At 44.4% G+C, this 19,414-nt stretch overlaps 1 protein-coding gene across 5 annotated transcripts in view; it reads left to right on the forward strand.

Moving 5' to 3' along the window:
• The window catches only part of stk11ip (serine/threonine kinase 11 interacting protein), a 141,325-nt gene extending 122,271 nt beyond the window's left edge, over positions 1-19,054 (forward strand). For all 5 annotated transcript variants that reach the window (XM_073046236.1, XM_073046240.1, XM_073046239.1 and 2 more), the window contains exons 22-26: positions 3,450-3,628; positions 8,174-8,252; positions 11,335-11,420; positions 15,253-15,464; positions 16,935-19,054. In XM_073046236.1, coding sequence (XP_072902337.1) covers positions 3,450-3,628; positions 8,174-8,252; positions 11,335-11,420; positions 15,253-15,464; positions 16,935-17,075 — 697 coding nt within the window. In that variant the 3' untranslated portion in view covers positions 17,076-19,054. The remainder of the gene's footprint in view (positions 1-3,449; positions 3,629-8,173; positions 8,253-11,334; positions 11,421-15,252; positions 15,465-16,934) is intronic.
• The last annotated feature ends 360 nt before the right edge of the window (positions 19,055-19,414 follow it).

The raw sequence follows: 19,414 nt of genomic DNA on the forward strand, positions 1-19,414 counted from the left end.
CTATATCCAGACTTCCAATATTCATTAGGTTTCAGTGAGAACCTCCTCATTCTTTGAAACTCCAACGAGTCCAGGCCCAGAGCCATTAAAAGCTCCTCATATATTAACTCTTTCATTACCAGAATCATTGTTGTGAACCTCCAATGCCAGCATGACTTTTCTTAGATAAGGGGCCCGAAACTACTCACAATGCTCCAAGTGCGTCTGTCCAATGCCTTATAAAGCTTCAGCATCCTATCCTTGTTCTTATATTCTAGTCCTCTCCAAATGAATGCTAACATTGCATTTGCCTATCTTCCCACTGGCTCCACCTGCAAGTTAACCTTTGGGGAATCCTGCTCAAGGACTGTCAAGTCCCTTTCCTCCTCTGATTGTTGAATTTTCTCCCCATTTTGAAAATAGTCTAAGCAGTTATTCTTTCTACCAAAGTACATGGCCATGTAGTTCCTTCTGCCACTTCTTGCTCCATTCTCCCAATCTGTCTAAAGTCCTTCTGCAGACTCCCTGCTTCCTTGACATTACTTGCCCTTCAACTATATCTGTATCATCTGCAAACTTGGCCACGAAGCTGTCAAGTCCGTCATGCAACTCATCGACATACAACTTGAAAAGAAGTGGTCCCAACACCAACCCCTGTGGAAGACCCCTAGTCACTGGCAGCCAACCAGAAAAGGCTCTCTCTTCCCATTCTTTGCCTTCTGCCAGATAGATTTACCCTGATATTTCATCTTATCTCTCCTTGTGGCTTTTTAATTGCCTTCTGTTGATTTTTAGAAGGTTCTCAATGCTCTAACTTGCCACTGATTTTTGCTATTTTATGTGCCCCCCCCCCCCCTTTTGCCTTTATGCTCTCTAACTACCCTTGTCAGGCACAGTTGCGGCATCCTCCCTTTAGAATACTACTTCATCTTTGGGATGTGTCTATCCTGCGCCTTCCGAATTGCCCCCAGAAACTCCAGCCACTAGCGCCCCCAGATCCTCTAACATGCCTTTCTCATCTGACTTTACCTTCTCCCTCTCAAACTGCAGTGTGAATTCTGTCATATTAAGCTCACTGTCCACCTGATCCAAGATTGTTACTTGGTTGTTCTTCTCCAAGCTGCTCTCGTTAACAGGTGAACTGGATCATTTCCCATGGAGGCGCTCCTCACTTTGAGATGGCGCTAGAATACAAAATCAACAGTGTAATGTTATAAGTCATCAGCCAGCCTGCACAGTCAGTATTACAGCGGAGTAAAGGGAATTACAGAAACATGAGAGAGGAGCTGACTAATGTTAATTGGAAGGGGACACTTGGGGATGATGGCAGAACAGCAATGGCTGGAGTTTTGGGGGCAATTTGTAAGGCACAGGATATATACATCCCAAAGAAGTTTTCTAAAGAGAGGACAGCACAACCGTGGCTGAGGGTCTATAATATTGCAAAACTTCGCGGGAATTTAGAGGATTAGTAAGCTTTTAAAAACTAAAAGAAGGCAACTAAAAACAACACAAGGGTAGAGAAAAGATGAAATATATGGTGCTAGTGGATAATATAAAAGATATAATTTTTTCAGATATATCAAAAATATAAGAGGTGAGAGTGGATATTAGACTGCTGAAAAATGATGCTGTTGTAACAGGGAGCAAAGAAATGGCGGGCAAAGTTATTAAGAATTTTGTGTCAGTCTTCACTGTGAAAGACACTAGCAGTATGCCAGAAATTTGAGTGTGTTAGGGGGAAGAATTGAGTGTAGTTGCTTGGGAAGCTGAAAGATCTGAAGGCAGGTAAAGGTACCTGAACCAAATGGGCTACACCCAGGGTTCTGAAAGAAGTAGCTGAAGAGATTGTGGAGCCATTCACTAGATTCTGGAAAGGTTCTGGAGGAAAATTGCATATGTCACTCCACTCTTTGAAAAGAGATGGGAATTCGGCCAGTTAACCTGACTTCTGTGATTGAGAAGATGTGGAGGATTGTTGAGGATGAGGTTTAGGGGTACTTGGAGGCACATGATAGAACAGGCCAAAGTCATCATGGTCTCCTTAAGGGAAAACCTTGCCTGATAAATTTGTTGGAATTCTTTGAGGAAATAACAGACAGGATAGACAAAGGACAATCAGTGGATGTTGCTTACTTGGATTTTCAAAAGGCCTTTGACAAAGTGCCGCACATGAGGCCACTCAACAAGATAGAATATTGGCTGACTGACAGAAGGCAAACAGTGGGAATAGAGGCCCTTTACTGGTCAGCTGCCAGTGACCAGTTGTGTTCTGCAGGGGTTGATGTTGGGATTGTGCTTTTTGATGTTATATGTCAACGATTTGGTTCACGGAGTTGATGGCTTTTTAGCCAAGTTTGCAGATGATATGAAAGTAGGTGGAGAGGCAGGTCGTGTTGAGGAAGCAGGGGCCTGCAGAAGGATTTGAATACATTGGGTGAATGGGCAAAGACGTGGCGGATGGAATACAGTGTAGTGAAGTGTGTTGTTATGCACTTTAATAGGAGGAATAGATGTGAAAACTATTTTTAAAATGGGGAGAACATTAAAAAAAAATCAGAGTTGCAAAGGGACTTGTTGGGAGTCTTTGTGCAGGATTCCTCAGAAGGTTAACTTGACTCTTTGGTGAGGAAGGCAAATACAATGTTAGCATTCATTTCAAGAGGCCTACAAAATAAGAGCAAGGATGTAATGCTGAGGCTTTGTAAGGCATTGATCAGTACTTGGAGTATTGTGAGCAGTTTTGGACTCCTTATCTAAGAAAGTATGTGCTGGCATTGGAGAGGATCCAGAGGAGGTCCACGAGAATGATCCTGAGAATGAAAGGGTTAATGTGTGAGGAGCACTTGATGGCTCTGGGTCTGCATTAATTCGATTTTAGAAGAATGAGGGAAGGGAAATCGCATTGAAACCTATTGGATATTGAAAGGCTAGACAGAGTAAATGTGGAGAGGATGTTTCCTACAGTGGGAGAGTCTAGCACCAAAGGGAACAGCCTCAGAATAGACAGTTGTCCCTAAGCAGCAGAGATGAGGATTTTTTTTATTCAGACAGTGATTAATCTGTTGAATTTATTGCCACAGATTACTGTGGAGGCCAAGTCATTTGGGTATATTTCAATGAAGGTTGAAAAGTTCTTCATTAGTAAAGGTGTCGAAGGTATTGAAGGGAAGGCATAGAATGGAGGTTGAAAGGATAATAAATCAGCCATGATGGAGTGGCAGAGCAGATTCAATGAAATGAAGGGCCCAAATCTATTCCTATATCTTATGGTCTTCTAGTCAATATTCCATGGAGCTCATCATGGCCGCAGAGGTAAATTGGAATTGCTTTATTATTGTCACATGTAGCAAGTTACAATATAAAATGTGTCTTTCATACTATTCATACAGTTGAATTCATTACCTAATTGAGGTATTACAAGGTTAAACACTATCCCACTCAATCGCTGTCTCCTTCCCCCCATTCAGCGGTCAGCCGTCGAACTGGCTGAGAAAGCGGGAGGTGCATCCGATTCGGGACCTGCTGTACCTGCAAGTGGGTCTCCGCACCCAGAACATCGGCATGGAGTTCGACAGTGCAGGCAGCTCGTACACCCTGCTGATCCGAAATCCATCCAAGTGCAAGAACTTCATCCAGTTTTTCACAGGTGGGTGTTGCTGGTGTTTCGAGCTTAGTAAATGCCATGTTTGTAGTCCCTATAGGAACCTGTTTCAGAATCATCATCATACATTAGCAGAGTCCAAGCCAAGTTTATTGTCATATGCACAAGTACACATATGCCCGGTGCAATGAAAGCTTATTTAGAGCAGCATCACAGACACATAGCATCAGATAAGTAACATTCACAGAGAAGCATAACTTAAACACTGTTTTATAAGCTTCGGGTACAGCGTGGTTTGTCTGCCGGAGCTGACCTGCACAATATAGTAATATAATTTATTACAATTTTAAGGTGATTAGAGCATAACTTTAAGGTGATTGGAGGGAAGTACAGGAGGAATGACATCTGATGGCTCTGGGCCTGTATTCACTGAGGTTTAGAAGAATGAGGAGAGATCTCATCAAATATGTGTAACCCCTGGGTCGCCTCAGGCATCGCTCAAACTCGTTCTAGTCTAGGGGGAGCAGCCTTCGGCCCCGCCAAACTGGGTAATCAGCTGGTGTGGATGCTGTGTGATGTCCCCACCTCGCCCAAAAACAGACAGTACACCTTATGCGATTTAATGAGTACAATTTATAAAGATTACTATAACTAAGCGATTACTAACGATACAGTATATATGAATAAGAGAAAAAAGAAAAGGCGCCAAACTTATCAAAGTCCAAACCACTTCGTGCACAACCATTGGAGCTCAATTACTGAAGTCTTCTGGCCACCATTCGATCCCCTCCGACTTCCTCGACCCGCCTCCTGGGACCCCCACGGTGGTCGACCAGACGCTCCACACTCCTCTGTCTCCGTCTTCTCTCATCACCGAAAACCTTGGGCCGGGGACCGTCGCCCAGCTTCCAGCATCCCGTCCTTTCTCTCTCACTCCATCGCGCCGACTCCCCAAAATCCCCGCCAACAATCAGTTTACAGTCCCAAACAAGCTTCCAGCACTTATCATAACAAAGACGCTAGCATTCCTACTATTAACACAGGCGCCAGCATTCCTACTTTTAACAAAACAAAGACGCCATTTTGATTACATACACAGTAACAAAAAAAAGAAACCCCCCGTTACATATGGAAAGGCCTAGATAGAGTGGACATGGAGGGGATGACCTCCTTGTAATGGGGTTCATCTAGGACCAGGGGGCACAGCTTCAGAATAGAGGGACCTCCATTTAGAACAGAAATGAGGAGGAATTTCTTTAGCCAGAAGGTAGTGAATTGTTTAAATTCAGTGCTACAGACAGCTGTGGAGGCCATCTCTTTGTGGGTATATTTAAAGCAGAGGTTGGTAATTTCTTGATTAGTAAGAGCATCACAGGTTACAGGGAGGAAGGCAGGGGATTGGGGTTAAAAGGGATAATAATCAGCTATGATGGAATGGCAGAGCAGACTCAATGGGCCAAATAGCCTAATTCTTATGACAGACAATGATGGGTGCGTGAAACTTGCTGCCAGTGGTTGTGGTAGAGGCAGATACATGAGGGACTTTTAAAGGACTCTTGGATAGGCACATGGATGATAGAAAAATGGAGGGAAGGAATGGTTAGATTGAACTTGGAGTAAGTTAAAAGGTCAGCACAGCGTTGTGGTCTGAAGGGGCTGTACTGTGCTGTAGTGTTCTACGTCAAGTTTGGGCGTTAGCCTAGCAAGTGAAGGGAGTGTCAATGGTGAGTATTTCAGTGGCACTGATCAAAACTTGTTAGCTTGTTATAGTGAAGGGCTGACTAGAAATTAAGGCCCTGAATTGGAGGAAGGCTTGATGTTAATATGAAAAGTCAGGACCTGTCATAATAGATTCAATGGGCTGAATGGCCTAATTAGAACATAGAATAGTAGAGCACAGGAACAAGCCCTTTGGCCCACATTGATGTGCTGAACAATATAAATTAGTTTTCAAATGGGCAACTAAACTAATCTCTTATATCTACAATGTTTTACCTTCCATTTTCCTTGTGATTGCATGAATGAAATCGCCGGAGGGAATTACTGGTAGAGACAAAGCAGCTTTTTTTATTCATAAAATCAAAGTACTGCAGGCATCATATGGAGATGCTTTCAGTGGAAAAATCTCCTGTCCCAATGTGGGGCTCGATATTTATTTGCTAAACACAAAAGACAATTCCATATATTTACAAAGTATAGACAATGCTTTCTTTTAAAGCTGCATACAAACTTCACACCTCCTGATTCGCATCCATACCACAGACGCCAGCATCATCTGGACTGGGATTCACAGCTTTTAGGAATGCCTTGTTCCAAATTAAATCCACAATGCATTTTCAAGGAACAGGAGACTGGTAGCCAAAGCCATTTGTTAACTGTAATAACCCTAAACCCAAAAATCACTCTAACATTCCTCACATTCATGTGCCTATTTAAAAGTCTCTTAAAACTCCCAGATGTCCCGACCTGCCCCTACCACCAATGCAGGCAGCGCATTCAAGGCACTCACACCTCCTTTATTCCAGTATTTTATGGAGCATTTACCTGAAGAGCAGTCGACAGGCAGCTAGTGAAAGGCATTCTAAAATGGGATTGTGAACGTTCAAAGTCAATGTGTTCCATCAGATGCAGGTACAGCCGGTGAGTGCAAGAAAGCTAATAGCATGCTGGCCTTTATAACAAGAGGAATTGAGTATAGGAGTAAAGAGGTCCTTCTGCAGCTGTACAGGGCCCTGGTGAGACCCCACCTGGAGTATTGTGTGCAGTTTTGGTCTCCAAGTTTGAGGAAGGACATTCTTGCTATTGAGGGAGTGCAGCGTAGGTTCACAAGGTTAATTCCCGGAATGGCGGGACTGTCATATGTTGAAAGATTGGAGCGACTGGGCTTGTATACACTGGAATTTAGAAGGATGAGAGGGGATCTGATTGAAACATATAAGATTATTAAGGGATTGGACAGACTGGAGGCATGAAGCATGTTCCTGCTGATGGGTGAGTCCAGAACTAGAGGCCACAGTTTAAGAATAAGGGGTAGGCCATTTAGAACAGAGATGCGGAAAAACTTTTTCACCCAGAGAGTGGTGGATATGTGGAATGCTCTGCCCCAGAAGGCAGTGGAGGCCAAGTCTCTGGATGCATTCAAGAAAGGGTTAGATAGAGCTCTTTTAGATAGCGGAGTCAAGGGATGTGGGGAGAGGGCAGGAACGAGGTACTGATTGTGTATGATCAGCCATGATCACAGTGAATGGCGGTGCTGGCTAGAAGGGCCGAATGGCCTACTCCTGCACCTTACTGTCTATTGTCTATTGAAAAACTCCATGTCAAGAGATAGTGAGGTTGGATTTACAAACAAAAGTAGCTTGTGTTACTGATGGAGAACTGGAAAGGAGCAAGTCCTGGCGGAGCACAGATAGTGTTGAGAGCGTGGGTATTGAGGGTGGTAACACTGCGGAAGAGGGGCCATATTAACAGCAATCCTGGAGCATTTTATAAGAGGGAAATAGAGAAAAGGAGTGGGGTTGAAAAGGGGCCATAGTTGCAATCAGTGTATCTATCACTAATGGCCCTCACCGTTCAGGATGTGCCTCTACTTATCAATACCATAGGAGAGGAGGTACAGGATTCTGAAGACATACACACAATTTAGGAGCAGCTTCTTCCCCTCCACCATCAGATTTCTGAATGGACAATGAACCCATACTCACTAGAACATTATTACTGGCTTTTGTGCCACTTATTTAATTATTTTCTAATTTATAGCAATTTTATGTATTTACACTACTGCTACAAAACAACAAATTTCCATTTATATATGACAATAAATTCTGATTCTGAGTCAGTGGATCTGTAAGATTGAGAGGTATAGGTCTAGTGTACAGCCAGCTCTTGTTTCCCAGAGCGGGAGTGTCTAATACTAAAGGACATCCATTTAAGGTGAGTGGAGGGGAGTTAGGGAAGACTCTTTTTTTTACACGGAGTGCTGGGTGCCTGGAACACACTGCCAGGAGTGGTGTTGGAGGCAGATACATTAGGGACATTTAAAGTGACTCTTAGATGGGCACAAGGTCGCAGGAAATAGACAGGGGTGTCGGCTGTGTAGGAGGGAAGGGTTAGATTGATCATGGAGTAGGTTTATATACCATAGGTCAGCATGACATTATGGGCTGAATGGCCTGTACTGTTCTATGTTCTATTTATTTTGCAATTTATTGTGACTTTATGTCATGACACTACTATTCCCACAATGAGCCATTTCAGGTCATGTAAGACAGTGATAATAGACCTGATTCTGGGTCAGTAGATGTAGGAAATGGCTTGGGTGAAATCTTCTCATCTGTAATCAGCATGGAGGAGACAAGGAGGGGATGCAGGTTTGATTTTAGCATGTAAGAAAGTTTGGATAAGTAGGGAGGGGTGTGGAAGGCTCTGGCCAAAATAACAGTTCAGTATAGACTAGATAGGCTGAAGGGCTCAATTCTTTGCTGTAAAATCATGACTAACTGCTTTGGGCCGTTAGAATGAGCAGGAATACCTGCTCGCAGTCATGATGCCACGACTCACCTTCCTAAAATCTGCTGGTTTTATTCACAGACATGGTTCGGGAATTAACGCCAGTCAGCAAGCTGCAGTCCATCTCCTTCACCCGAATGGACCCACAGCACAAACTCTGGTAAGGGTTAAGAAAGCTTTATCCTAATAATCGAAGAACCGCTGAGAGCATCACACTTGTAAACTAAAATCCATGTGTAAACTGGACTCTCTTGTAGGGAGATGAGAAAAGGGTTAAGACCATAGGACATGGAAGCAGAATGAGGCCATTCGACCTATCGAGTCTGCTCCGCCATTTGATCATGGCTGATTTAACCCCACTCTTTGCCTTCTCCCTGTTGCCATTCTGGTCACCTCATTTTCAGAAAGAAGTTGAGGGTGCAGAGGAGATTTAGCAAGATGTTGCCTGAATTAGAGAACATGCCTTATGATAAAGATGCAACAGCTTTGTCACTTGTATTGCAACATAGTGAAATGTGTCGTTTGTGAAGGCAACTAACACAATCCAAGGATTGTGCTGGGGGTACCCTGGATGTGTTGGGCAGCCAGCATTTTTTTCCCAGGATGGAAGTGGCTAATACATGTGTAGCTCTCAGTTCGGCTAGCAGCCTAATGTAGGGGAAGACAGCCGCTGCCCGGCCAAACTTAAATCTTGTTTGGGTAGATGCTGCGCGATATGAGTCAGTACCATGAAATAACAAACAGTACACAATATGTGATTAAACGATTGAGGTTTATAATTCTTAGTTTGACAATGTGGTTAAAGGGCCCATTCTCATTAAACAGTCTAATGCGCAACGTTGGAGCTCATGCTTCGTCCATTGTTCCCTGTCGACCTCCTCCGAGCGTAGCCGACCCTCGGACCCTCGCTCCAAGTCCACTCGTCCAGCGGTCTACCAACTCTCTCCATTCCTATCTTCTCTCGTCAACTCTCCCCGACAAAAGAAATGCGAAATCCCAGACCCACAAGAAAGAACGACATCCCTCTTATTGGATAGCACACATTCCAAAGCCCCGTTATCTCTAATCATAACCCAAACATTGCTGCTACAGAGAGACCATTACCTTAGCAGTGAAACATTACAGAGAAGCCATTACATTAGCAGTGAAACCTTACAGCACGTTACACATAGAAACATGCATTTTAAGTTGATTGGAGGAACATAGTGAAGGGATTCAGAAGTAGTTTTTTTTACAGATAGATAGATAGATACTTTATTCATCCCCATGGGGAAATTCCAACTTTTTTCCAATGTCCCATACACTTGTTGTAGCAAAACTAATTACATACAATACTCAACTCAGTAAAAAAATATGATATGCATCTAAATCACTATCTCAAAAGCATTAATAATAGCTTTTAAAAAGTTCTTAAGTCCTGGCGGTAGAATTGTAAAGCCTAATGGCATTGGGGAGTATTGACCTCTTCATCCTGTCTGAGGAGCATTGCATCGATAGTAACCTGTCGCTGAAACTGCTTCTCTGTCTCTGGATGGTGCTATGTAGAGGATGTTCAGAGTTATCCATAATTGACCGTAGCCTACTCAGCGCCCTTCGCTCAGCTACCGATGTTAAACTCTCCAGTACTTTGCCCACGACAGAGCCCGCCTTCCTTACCAGCTTATTAAGACGTGAGGCGTCCCTCTTCTTAATGCTTCCTCCCCAACACGCCACCACAAAGAAGAGGGCGCTCTCCACAACTGACCTATAGAACATCTTCAGCATCTCACCACAGACATTGAATGACGCCAACCTTCTTAGGAAGTACAGTCGCCTCTGTGCCTTCCTGCACAAGGCATCTGTGTTGGCAGTCCAGTCTAGCTTCTCGTCTAACTGTACTCCCAGATACTTGTAGGTCTTAACCTGCTCCACACATTCTCCATTAATGATCACTGGCTCCATATGAGGCCTAGATCTCCTAAAGTCTACCACCATCTCCTTGGTCTTGGTGATATTGAGACGCAGTGAGTGGTAAGTACATAGAAACATGCATTTTAAGTTGATTGGAGGAACATAGTGGAGGGATTCAGAAGTAGTTTTTTTTACAGTGAGTGGTAAGTACATAGAAACATGCATTTTAAGTTGATTGGAGGAACATAGTGGAGGGATTCAGAAGTAGTTTTTTTTACAGTGAGTGGTAAGTACATAGAAACATGCATTTTAAGTTGATTGGAGGAACATAGTGGAGGGATTCAGAAGTAGTTTTTTTTACAGTGAGTGGTAAGTACATAGAAACATGCATTTTAAGTTGATTGGAGGAACATAGTGGAGGGATTCAGAAGTAGTTTTTTTTACAGTGAGTGGTAAGTACATAGAAACATGCATTTTAAGTTGATTGGAGGAACATAGTGGAGGGATTCAGAAGTAGTTTTTTTTACAGTGAGTGGTAAGTACATAGAAACATGCATTTTAAGTTGATTGGAGGAACATAGTGGAGGGATTCAGAAGTAGTTTTTTTTACAGTGAGTGGTAAGTACATAGAAACATGCATTTTAAGTTGATTGGAGGAACATAGTGGAGGGATTCAGAAGTAGTTTTTTTTACAGTGAGTGGTAAGTACATAGAAACATGCATTTTAAGTTGATTGGAGGAACATAGTGGAGGGATTCAGAAGTAGTTTTTTTTACAGTGAGTGGTAAGTACATGGAAGGCACTGCTGGGGGTGGTGATAAAGGCAGATTCATTAGGGACATTTTAGAGGCTCAAATAGACACATGGATGTAAGAAAAAATGGAGGGCTATATGGGAGGGAAGGGTTAGCTACAGGGCAAAGTCAGGAGAATGGGGTTGAGAGGGATACTAAATCAGCAATGATGCAATAGCAGAGCAGACTCATTGTGCTGAATGGCCTAACTCTGCTTATGTATCTTACGGCCTTCTGGTCCTTGATCTTGCTGGCTGCTTTACTGAGGCAGCAGGAAGCGTCAGGAGTGTCAGTTGAAGAGGTTGGTTTGTGTTGACATCTCTCTGAAGTTTCTTGCAGTTGCCATACCATGCTGTGGTGCAACTGGATAGGATGTCTAGTACATCTGTAAAAATTGGTGAGGGTCAATAGGGCCACTGAATTTCCTTGGCCTTCTGAGGAAGTAGCGATGTTGGCAAGCCTTCTTGGCCATGGCTGGTCAATGCAAAGAGTTGTTCTCTACAGATCATTTTACTTTCATTTTGTCTGCTTTGGTCCTGATATTGCTGTGTTCTTCCAGGCCCCTAATCCAGGAGCATTCCGAGGTCCCTTCATCAGACGGCAAACGCCCCAATTACCTGTATGTGCTGGTGTACTTGATTCAAGGTAAAGTTCTGCAGACTCTACCCATCTGGTACAGATGATAAGTCCTTGGGGTGATCGCCTTTTGAAACTGTTAACTCAGTTCATTATTCTCGCATGTACCAAGGTACGTTGGAAATGTTGCCCATATAGGTGGATCCTGGATTGGCCTCTGCAACCACCTAAGGACCCACCAATAGACAATCGCTCAGCAGAACAATATACTCGACTCAAGTGATTGCACTAGCTCATTGGAAAGCTTTATGTTACATGCCATGCAGATAATTTCATCACAACAGTACACTGAGGTGGTACAAAAAGGGTGCAGAATAGAATGCTACAGTTACAAAGAAAGTGCAGTGCTGGGGACCATAAAGTGCAAGGTCATAACGAGGTAGATTGTGAGGTCTAGGGAAGGCATCATCAAACTGGGAAGTGCAAAAAAATTACAAGAATGTTTAGACCATAAAACCATAAACATTTGGCTCATCAAGTCTGCTCTACCGTTCCATTGTGGCTGATTTGTTATTTCTTTCAACACTATTCTCCTGCCTTCTCCCGGTAACCTGTGATGCCCTTACTAATCAGGAATCTATCAACAACCACTTTAAGTGTTGCCAGTATTGGAGAACGTGAGTTATAGGGAGAAGCTGAACAGGGTAGACTCTTATTTCTTGGAGTGTAGGAGACTTGGAAGTGATCTTCTGGAGGTATTCTTGATTAGTAAGGTTAAAGTTAGTGTGTATTTATGAAACAAACTGCCAGAGGAAGTGGTTAATGCAAGTACAATAACATTTAAGAACATAGAACAGAACAGCACAGTAGAGACCCTTCGGCCCACAATGTCGTGCTAACCCTTTAACCTAGTCTAAGTTCTTAGGCTACTCTTAGACTAATAAGTAACTTGCCACCACTGAGGTCTCGTCACTAGAACAGAGAGCTGTTTCCTGTGTTGTTTACTGTTTACCTGTGCTGCACAATTCACATGTATTTTGAATTATATTTTATTAACTTATTTGTGACAATATTTTGTTTTATGTGCTGTGCATGATATATGTATTGTGGGTGCACTGTGGTCTAGGGGTATGTAGTTTTGTTTGGTTGTATGTATGTACAGTCAGATGACAATAGACTTAAACTTGATCTTGAAGATCAGGCTAACCCTTCCCTCCCACATAGACCTTCATCTTTCTTTCATCCATGTGCCTATCTAAGAGTCTGCTAAGTGCCCCAAAAATATCTGCCTCTACCATCAACCCTGGCAGGGTTTTCCACACACCCACCACTCTCTATGTAAAGAACTCACCTCTGACATACCACCCCATACTTCCTTCCAATCACCTTAAAATTACGCCCCTCTTGTTGGCCATTTCTGCCCTGGGAAAAATCTCTGGCTGTCTACTCTATGCCTCTTGTCTTGTCCACCTCTGTCAAGTCACCTCTCATCCTCCTTTTCAAAGAGGAAAAAGCCCTAACCCACTCAACCTTTCCTCTAATCCAGGCAACATCCTGGTAAACCTCTTCTGCACCCTCACTAAAGCTTCCACATCCTTCCGATAATTCGGTCATCAGTACTGAACATGATGTTCGAAATGTGCTCTAACTGCAGCTTTAGAGAGCTGCAACATTATCTTACGGCTCTTGAACTCAGTCCTCTGTGACTAATGAAGCTCAACACACCACACTCCGCCTTATCCTATCAGACAGTGCGGCAGCTTCGAGGGGTCTATGGAGGTGGGCTTCAAGATCCCTCTCTTCCTTCATACTTCTAAGGATCCTGTACTAATCCTTCAAATTTGTCCTATCAAAGTGAATTACTTATCATTTTTCCAGATTGAAGAGACATTTTAAAGACATTTAGACCTGGATAGGAAAGGTTTAGAGGTATATGGGCTAAATGTAGGCAAATGAGACTGGTTTAGAGAGTGTCCTGATCAACATGAATGAGTTGTCGTCATGCTGTATGACTCTAAATCACTGATCCGGAAACCAGTGGATTGGGATTGGGAGTGTTGATATGGAGGTGGGGGAAGAAACTTTGGGGCATTGGCTACTAGCTGTTATCAATCTCAGTATCGGACCCCAAACTACCCTTGCTTCCAGCTTCTTTTGAATGGCAGAACAACATAAGTTGAGGTGGCTTGTTGGTGCTGCCTCACAGTTCCGATGACCTGGATTCGATCCTGACCTCTTTGTGGAGTTTGCATGTTCTCCCTGTGACCCTGTGGTTTTACCTTCAGGCGTTCTGGTTTCCTCCCACACTCCAAAGGCATGCTGGGAGATAAATAGCAAAAGAATCACAGACTTGCTGAGCACTTAAGATAAAGTTCCAAAGAAATAAAAATTTGATGGTGGGGATTGCTCTGCTATGAGCTAGTGAGTCCTAGATGGGCCAAATGGCCCTTATTTTCAATAAACAATTTTGAAACTTATCATTCTTTAGTAAGCAAGTGTAAAAGAAAAATACAGTAAGTACAACAAGCATACAAAACCCCAAAAAAACATAAATATGTAACATGAGCAGATATACATAATGTGCATACAATCAGTCTAAGTGGCACTAGGTACAAGAGTGACTGACAGGAAATAGTAAAGCAGAGGTGGTGGGGAGAGCTGATGGGTGGAGGTGTTGATCAGCCTGACAGTTTAGAGGAAGTAACTGTTTTTTTGAGTCTGGTGTGGTGATCCTGGCATGGATGCTATGTAGACTCCCTATGGGAGTGGGACAGACAGTCCATGAGCAGGGTGGGTGGGATCCTTGATGATAGTGCAGCTTTTTCCTGGCACCTTTCTGTATATACGCCCAGTAGCCACTTTACTAGACATCTCCTATAACCAAAAGAATGGCCACTGAATGGACTTTCATGGCCTTGTACTGCTGTAGTCCATCAACTTCAAGGTTCAACGTGTTATGCATTCAGAGATGCTCTTCTGCACACCATCCGCAAAGGAAACAGCATTATGAAGGACCCTATGCACCCCTCATACAATCTCTTCTCCCTCCTGCCGTCTGGGAAAGGGCACCGAAGCATTTGGGCTCTCACAACCAGACTGTGTAACAGTTTCTTCCCCCAAGCTATCAGACTCCTCAATACCCGAAGCCTGGATGGACACCTTGCCCTACTGTCCTCTTTATTATTTATTGTAATGCCTGCACTGTTTTTGTGCACTTTATGCAGTCCAGTGTCGGTCTGTAGTCTAGTATAGCTTTCTCTGTGCTTTTTTTTTATTACGTAGTTCAAGTCTAGTTTTTTGTACTGTGTCATGTAACACCATGGTCCTGAAAAACGTTGTCTCATTTTTCCTATCCACTGTACCAGCAGTTATGGTCGAAATGACAATAAAAGTTGACTTGACTTGCTGGTAATGGGTAATTATTTGAGTTACTGTCACCTTCCTGTCAGCTTGAACCAGTCTGGCCGTTCTCCTCTGATCTCTCTCATTGACAAGTTGTTTTCGCCACTGGTGCTCACTGGATTTTTTTTGCACTATTCTTTGTAAAATTTAGAGACTGTTGTGCTTGAAAATCCCAGGTTATCAGCAGTTTCAGTTGCTCACACCACCCCATCTGGTGCCAACAATTATTCCATGGTCAAACTCACTTAGATCACATTTCTTCCCTATTTTGATGTTTGGTCTGAACAACAGCTGAACCTCTTGACCATGTCTGCATGCTTTTATGCGCTGAATTGTTGCCACATGGTTGGCTAATTGGATATTTGCAGTAATGAGCTGGTTTAGTGGTGTACATAACAAAGTGACCACTGAGTATGTGTCCTTGATTGTCATTATAAATAACTATAAGCAGTTCCCTTTAACCCTCATACACTTCCCTCCCTCTGTGCCCTGTTTACAGATGACGTCCTTTCCCCGGTCACTGTGCTCGCTACTTCATCCACGCTGCACCTGCTGACAGAGGACCACCAGTGGAAGAAGGTGACCAGCGAGGTGGCCAGTCCTCCGCCAAGCGAGATCCTCATCAAGGAGTCGCAGCCCATCAGCAACATCAGCTCAATCAGCCTCTACAAGTCTGTCCCGCACGATGTCCGGCTCAACATCTACCACGAGGTACATCTTTGGTTTGCTACTCTCATATATGACGATGCAGCCTAACTTGTTGCTTCATCCTCCTCTCCTCCACGCCACCACCTTCCCCTTCACCTGGCTTCACCTATCAACCGCCAGCTGGCACTGCTTCCCCTCCCCAGCCTTCTTATTCTGGCTTCTGCTCCCTGCCTTTCCAATCCTCATGAAGGGTCTCGGTCCAGAACGCCAACGCTTTACTCCTTTCCACAGATGCTGCCTGATCTGCTGAGTTCCTCCAGCATTTTGTGTGTGTTGCTCTGGATTTCCAGCATCTGTAGAGTTTCTTGTGTGTATGTGAGTGTGCACGTGTGTATATAGTGAGTAGAATACAGCATTAGAGGACAGAACAGGACCATCTGCCCACGATGTTGTACCGATCTTTTAACCTACTCCAAGAACAATCTACCTCTTCCCTCCCTAATATCTCTCCTTTTTTCTTTCATTCATGTGCCAAACTAAAAGTCGCTCCAGTGTCCCTCTACCACCACCCTTGACAGCGCGTTCCACACACCCACCACACTCTGCTTTTAAAAAAGTAATCAAAGACTGCCTGCAGCATCCTCTTAAAACTTCCTCCAATCACCTTATAAATTACTCCCTCTCATATTAGCCATTGCCACCCCTTGGAAAAAGTCACTCCTATCTACGTCTCATTACCTTGTACACCTCTATCAAGTCGCCTCTCATCCCAGCTCATCAACCTCAGACATGCTTCCTAATCCATGTAGCCTCCTAGTTCATCCCTTCTGCACCCTCTCTAAAGTTTCCACATCCTTCCTACAATGAGGCAACCAGAACTGAATGCAATTACAGTCAAAAGCTGAACACGCATGTGCCACGTTACAGTGAGCAGCTATGCTTGGAGCACTTCAAACGTAGAAAGAAATGCCAGAGTGACGGTAATAGAAGAGATAGAGTTAAGGGTTTGAGCACCACTGGGAAGCGGATGTTAAAGAGGTGATGAAGCTGTTCGTGAATCTGGTCATCTGGACTTTCAAACTCCTGCATCTTCTGCCCAAGGGAGAAGGGAAGAGGAAATGTCTCATTAACGAGACATTTTTGCCCACAGAACTGCTGCTCATTGGATATTTATTCTTCTCCCACACCACTCTCTGTAAACTCTAGAGACTGTTGTGCATGAAAGTCCCAAGAGATCAGCAGTTTCTGAGATACTCAAACCACCCCATCTGGCACCAACGATCATTTCATGGTTAAAGTCACTTAGATCGCGTTTCATCCCCATTCTGATGTTTGGTCTGAACAACCACTGAACCCATATACTATCTTGAGATCCATTTTATATCAGGCATTTACAGGAAATTCAATAGAATTTATGAAAAACTATACATAATGAAGTGTTCACTAACTGTATGTCCTATTGCACTGTACTGTTGATGCAAAACAGCAAATTTCAGATGCCCTGACGGTTTGTGTCGTTCTCCTCCTCACCAGGTGAGTCGCACGGAGAGCGCGTGGCACCTGCGAGCAGAGTGCGTGGAGCTGCTCAGCAGCCTTGTGTCCTGGATCCGCGAATACTGGGAGGAAATGTTTGGAGTGGCCCTGAAAATCACCGTCCACCAAGTACCCGAATAGACTGAAAGGAAACTGGACTTGGTGTGGTGGGTGGGTCTGCGGGGGAAGTGAGAGAGGAGGGAGGTATATAAATCCAACACTTGCAAAGGGTGGGGTTGACTCCCCCGCCACGTCTACGAAAACGGGGCACTTACCTTCTGGGCAGGTGAGTTTGTTGCCCTTCAGTGCACAGAAGGACTGCAGCATGTCCCGTGGCAATTTGTCCCATTTCTGGGGTGGACTCTCCCACAAGGGCACTTTGCCCTCCTCCTGCCCAGTGAGTTACAGGAGGCTTGGACGACCCTTGGAGGTTATTATCTCCTGCCAGGAATGACTCAGGTCTCCCACTGATGAATCTGTCCTTCACAGGTGGTGACAAAGAGGTGGAGCTGGATTTTACTGAAGAGTGCTGATGTTTGTCACTTTTATTTCACCAGAGTTAATGTGATGTCTGCCCACTTCCCACTTTCTCATTGTCCTTCACGTTCCTTTTATGAATTCACCTTTCACTGTACAGACCAGAGTTCCTGCACTTAATCCCATTTTCCACAGACTCCACACTCTCTGTGGAAAGGACCTCAGTTTTCCCAGTGAAAGGGCTGCTCCCTATCTAAATCATTGTCCACTCACCCTACCGAACCTCAATCTCGGAGAGTGGGGAGGTGGGTGGCCTCTGTGTTTTCCTTTAGGAGATGAATGCGAGGTCGATGTATCACTGGAGATGTAGAGGGAGGAGCAGGAAAGGTGTCAGTTGCCCACTCGTTCTGAATCTTATTTCCAGCACTGCCCTCTCAGTCCACTGCCTCCACTACAGAGGAAGCTATTCTCCCCTCCCTGGTGGGGTGCGCTGTGTTTCGCTCACAGTTCTGTACGCCGCAGATAGGAGCCGGTGCTGGGAGGTGAGCAATGTCGTGGACGAGGGACCGCGGAGTGTGCAACCCGGGCTGTGGCACAGCTGTCAAGGGCAGAGTGCTCCTCCCTTTGAACACTCAGCTACTTCCACCCCGCTGTCTCTGGACTCGATGCCACCCCCACCCGAAAGGCAGGGAAGATGACAGTACCTCTTACTAAATGGCTGGATCATCTCCCCTGGACAGATGTACTCATCTGTCTAATTCTGATATCCCTTGAATACTGGGAGCAGAGACCCCCATCCACATTTGCTGAACTGCACTCCCTATGCTGAATGTCTCTACTTCTGACGACTCATTTCCCCCTTCTTCACCCTCCCCTTGTTTCCTTTTAAATTCAATATTGATATCTCCTCTGTGCTGGGACTTTTTGCCTGTGACCTGGGTTCATTGATCAGGCCTTTCAGCAGTGTAGGTAGGTAGGTAGTGTGTCAACCATGGCCTTCCCCACACACACTTCTTTCCATTCCCATTTCTTGGCAACTGGCTCCCGCCCCCTATCAGCCAGTTGCTCTCTCTCTCTCTCCTCCCCACAACCCCCTCCCTCTGCTCCCCTTTCTCCCCAACTCTTCATGTGGGATAATGGGGCTTGGCCAGTTAATGGTGGTGAAAGACAAACACACAAACACACGTACAGACAAACAGACACACACATATATACTCGCAGACGCACAAGATCCGCACATGTGCACAGAGACGCGTGCAATTGTAGGTGCACGCAAATTAGCACACACATGCAGAGACACTTTGGAACAGACTGAGTTCTAACACAAGTTTCTCATTCAATTCCCAGCCCACCTCCCCATCACATTAACTGAACAGCTTAGCGTTCTGAGCCACACATTCAAAGAAGTTTAAAGTTTTTAAAGAGGCCATTTGTATTGCCGCCCAATCCCCCTCGGTCTCCCTGAAATGGAGATGAGAGAATCCGCCTGCCTCTCCAGATACCTGTACAGGACAGTCAGTTACACTGAGGCTGCGTTGTATTTATTTTAAAGTATATTTGCTATGTGATTTAAATGTTGTGTTGCAAAGCCTGTATTTTTGATAATTTTGTCAATAAATTTCTTTGTGAGGCTGTTGTTTCTACGTATAGTCTCTGTCTGACACTTGGATCTTTCCGTGTCTGCCCCCACCTGCGAACAGTTCCCTGGGACCTCACCACAGCCTGTACTTCTCATCAGTGCCCATGCAACAACAGGGTTCTGTTAATCTCCTATACACCAATCTCCTTGTCTAGTTCTTCTGTCTTCGCCATCCCCATCACTCCTGTGTCCTAACTAAAGATCGGCTTTATTTGTTACAAGTACATCGAATAATCAAAACCTGCCATGAAATGTGTCATTAGTGTCAGAAACCACAGTCCAAGGAGGTGCTGGGGGCAGCCCGCAAGTGTCGCCATACTTTCAGTGCCAACGCAGCACGTCCACAACTCACTGACTAACCCGT

The sequence above is a fragment of the Hemitrygon akajei genome, chromosome 5, assembly GCF_048418815.1.
Source record: "Hemitrygon akajei chromosome 5, sHemAka1.3, whole genome shotgun sequence".
NCBI classification, from domain to species: Eukaryota; Metazoa; Chordata; class Chondrichthyes; order Myliobatiformes; family Dasyatidae; genus Hemitrygon; species Hemitrygon akajei.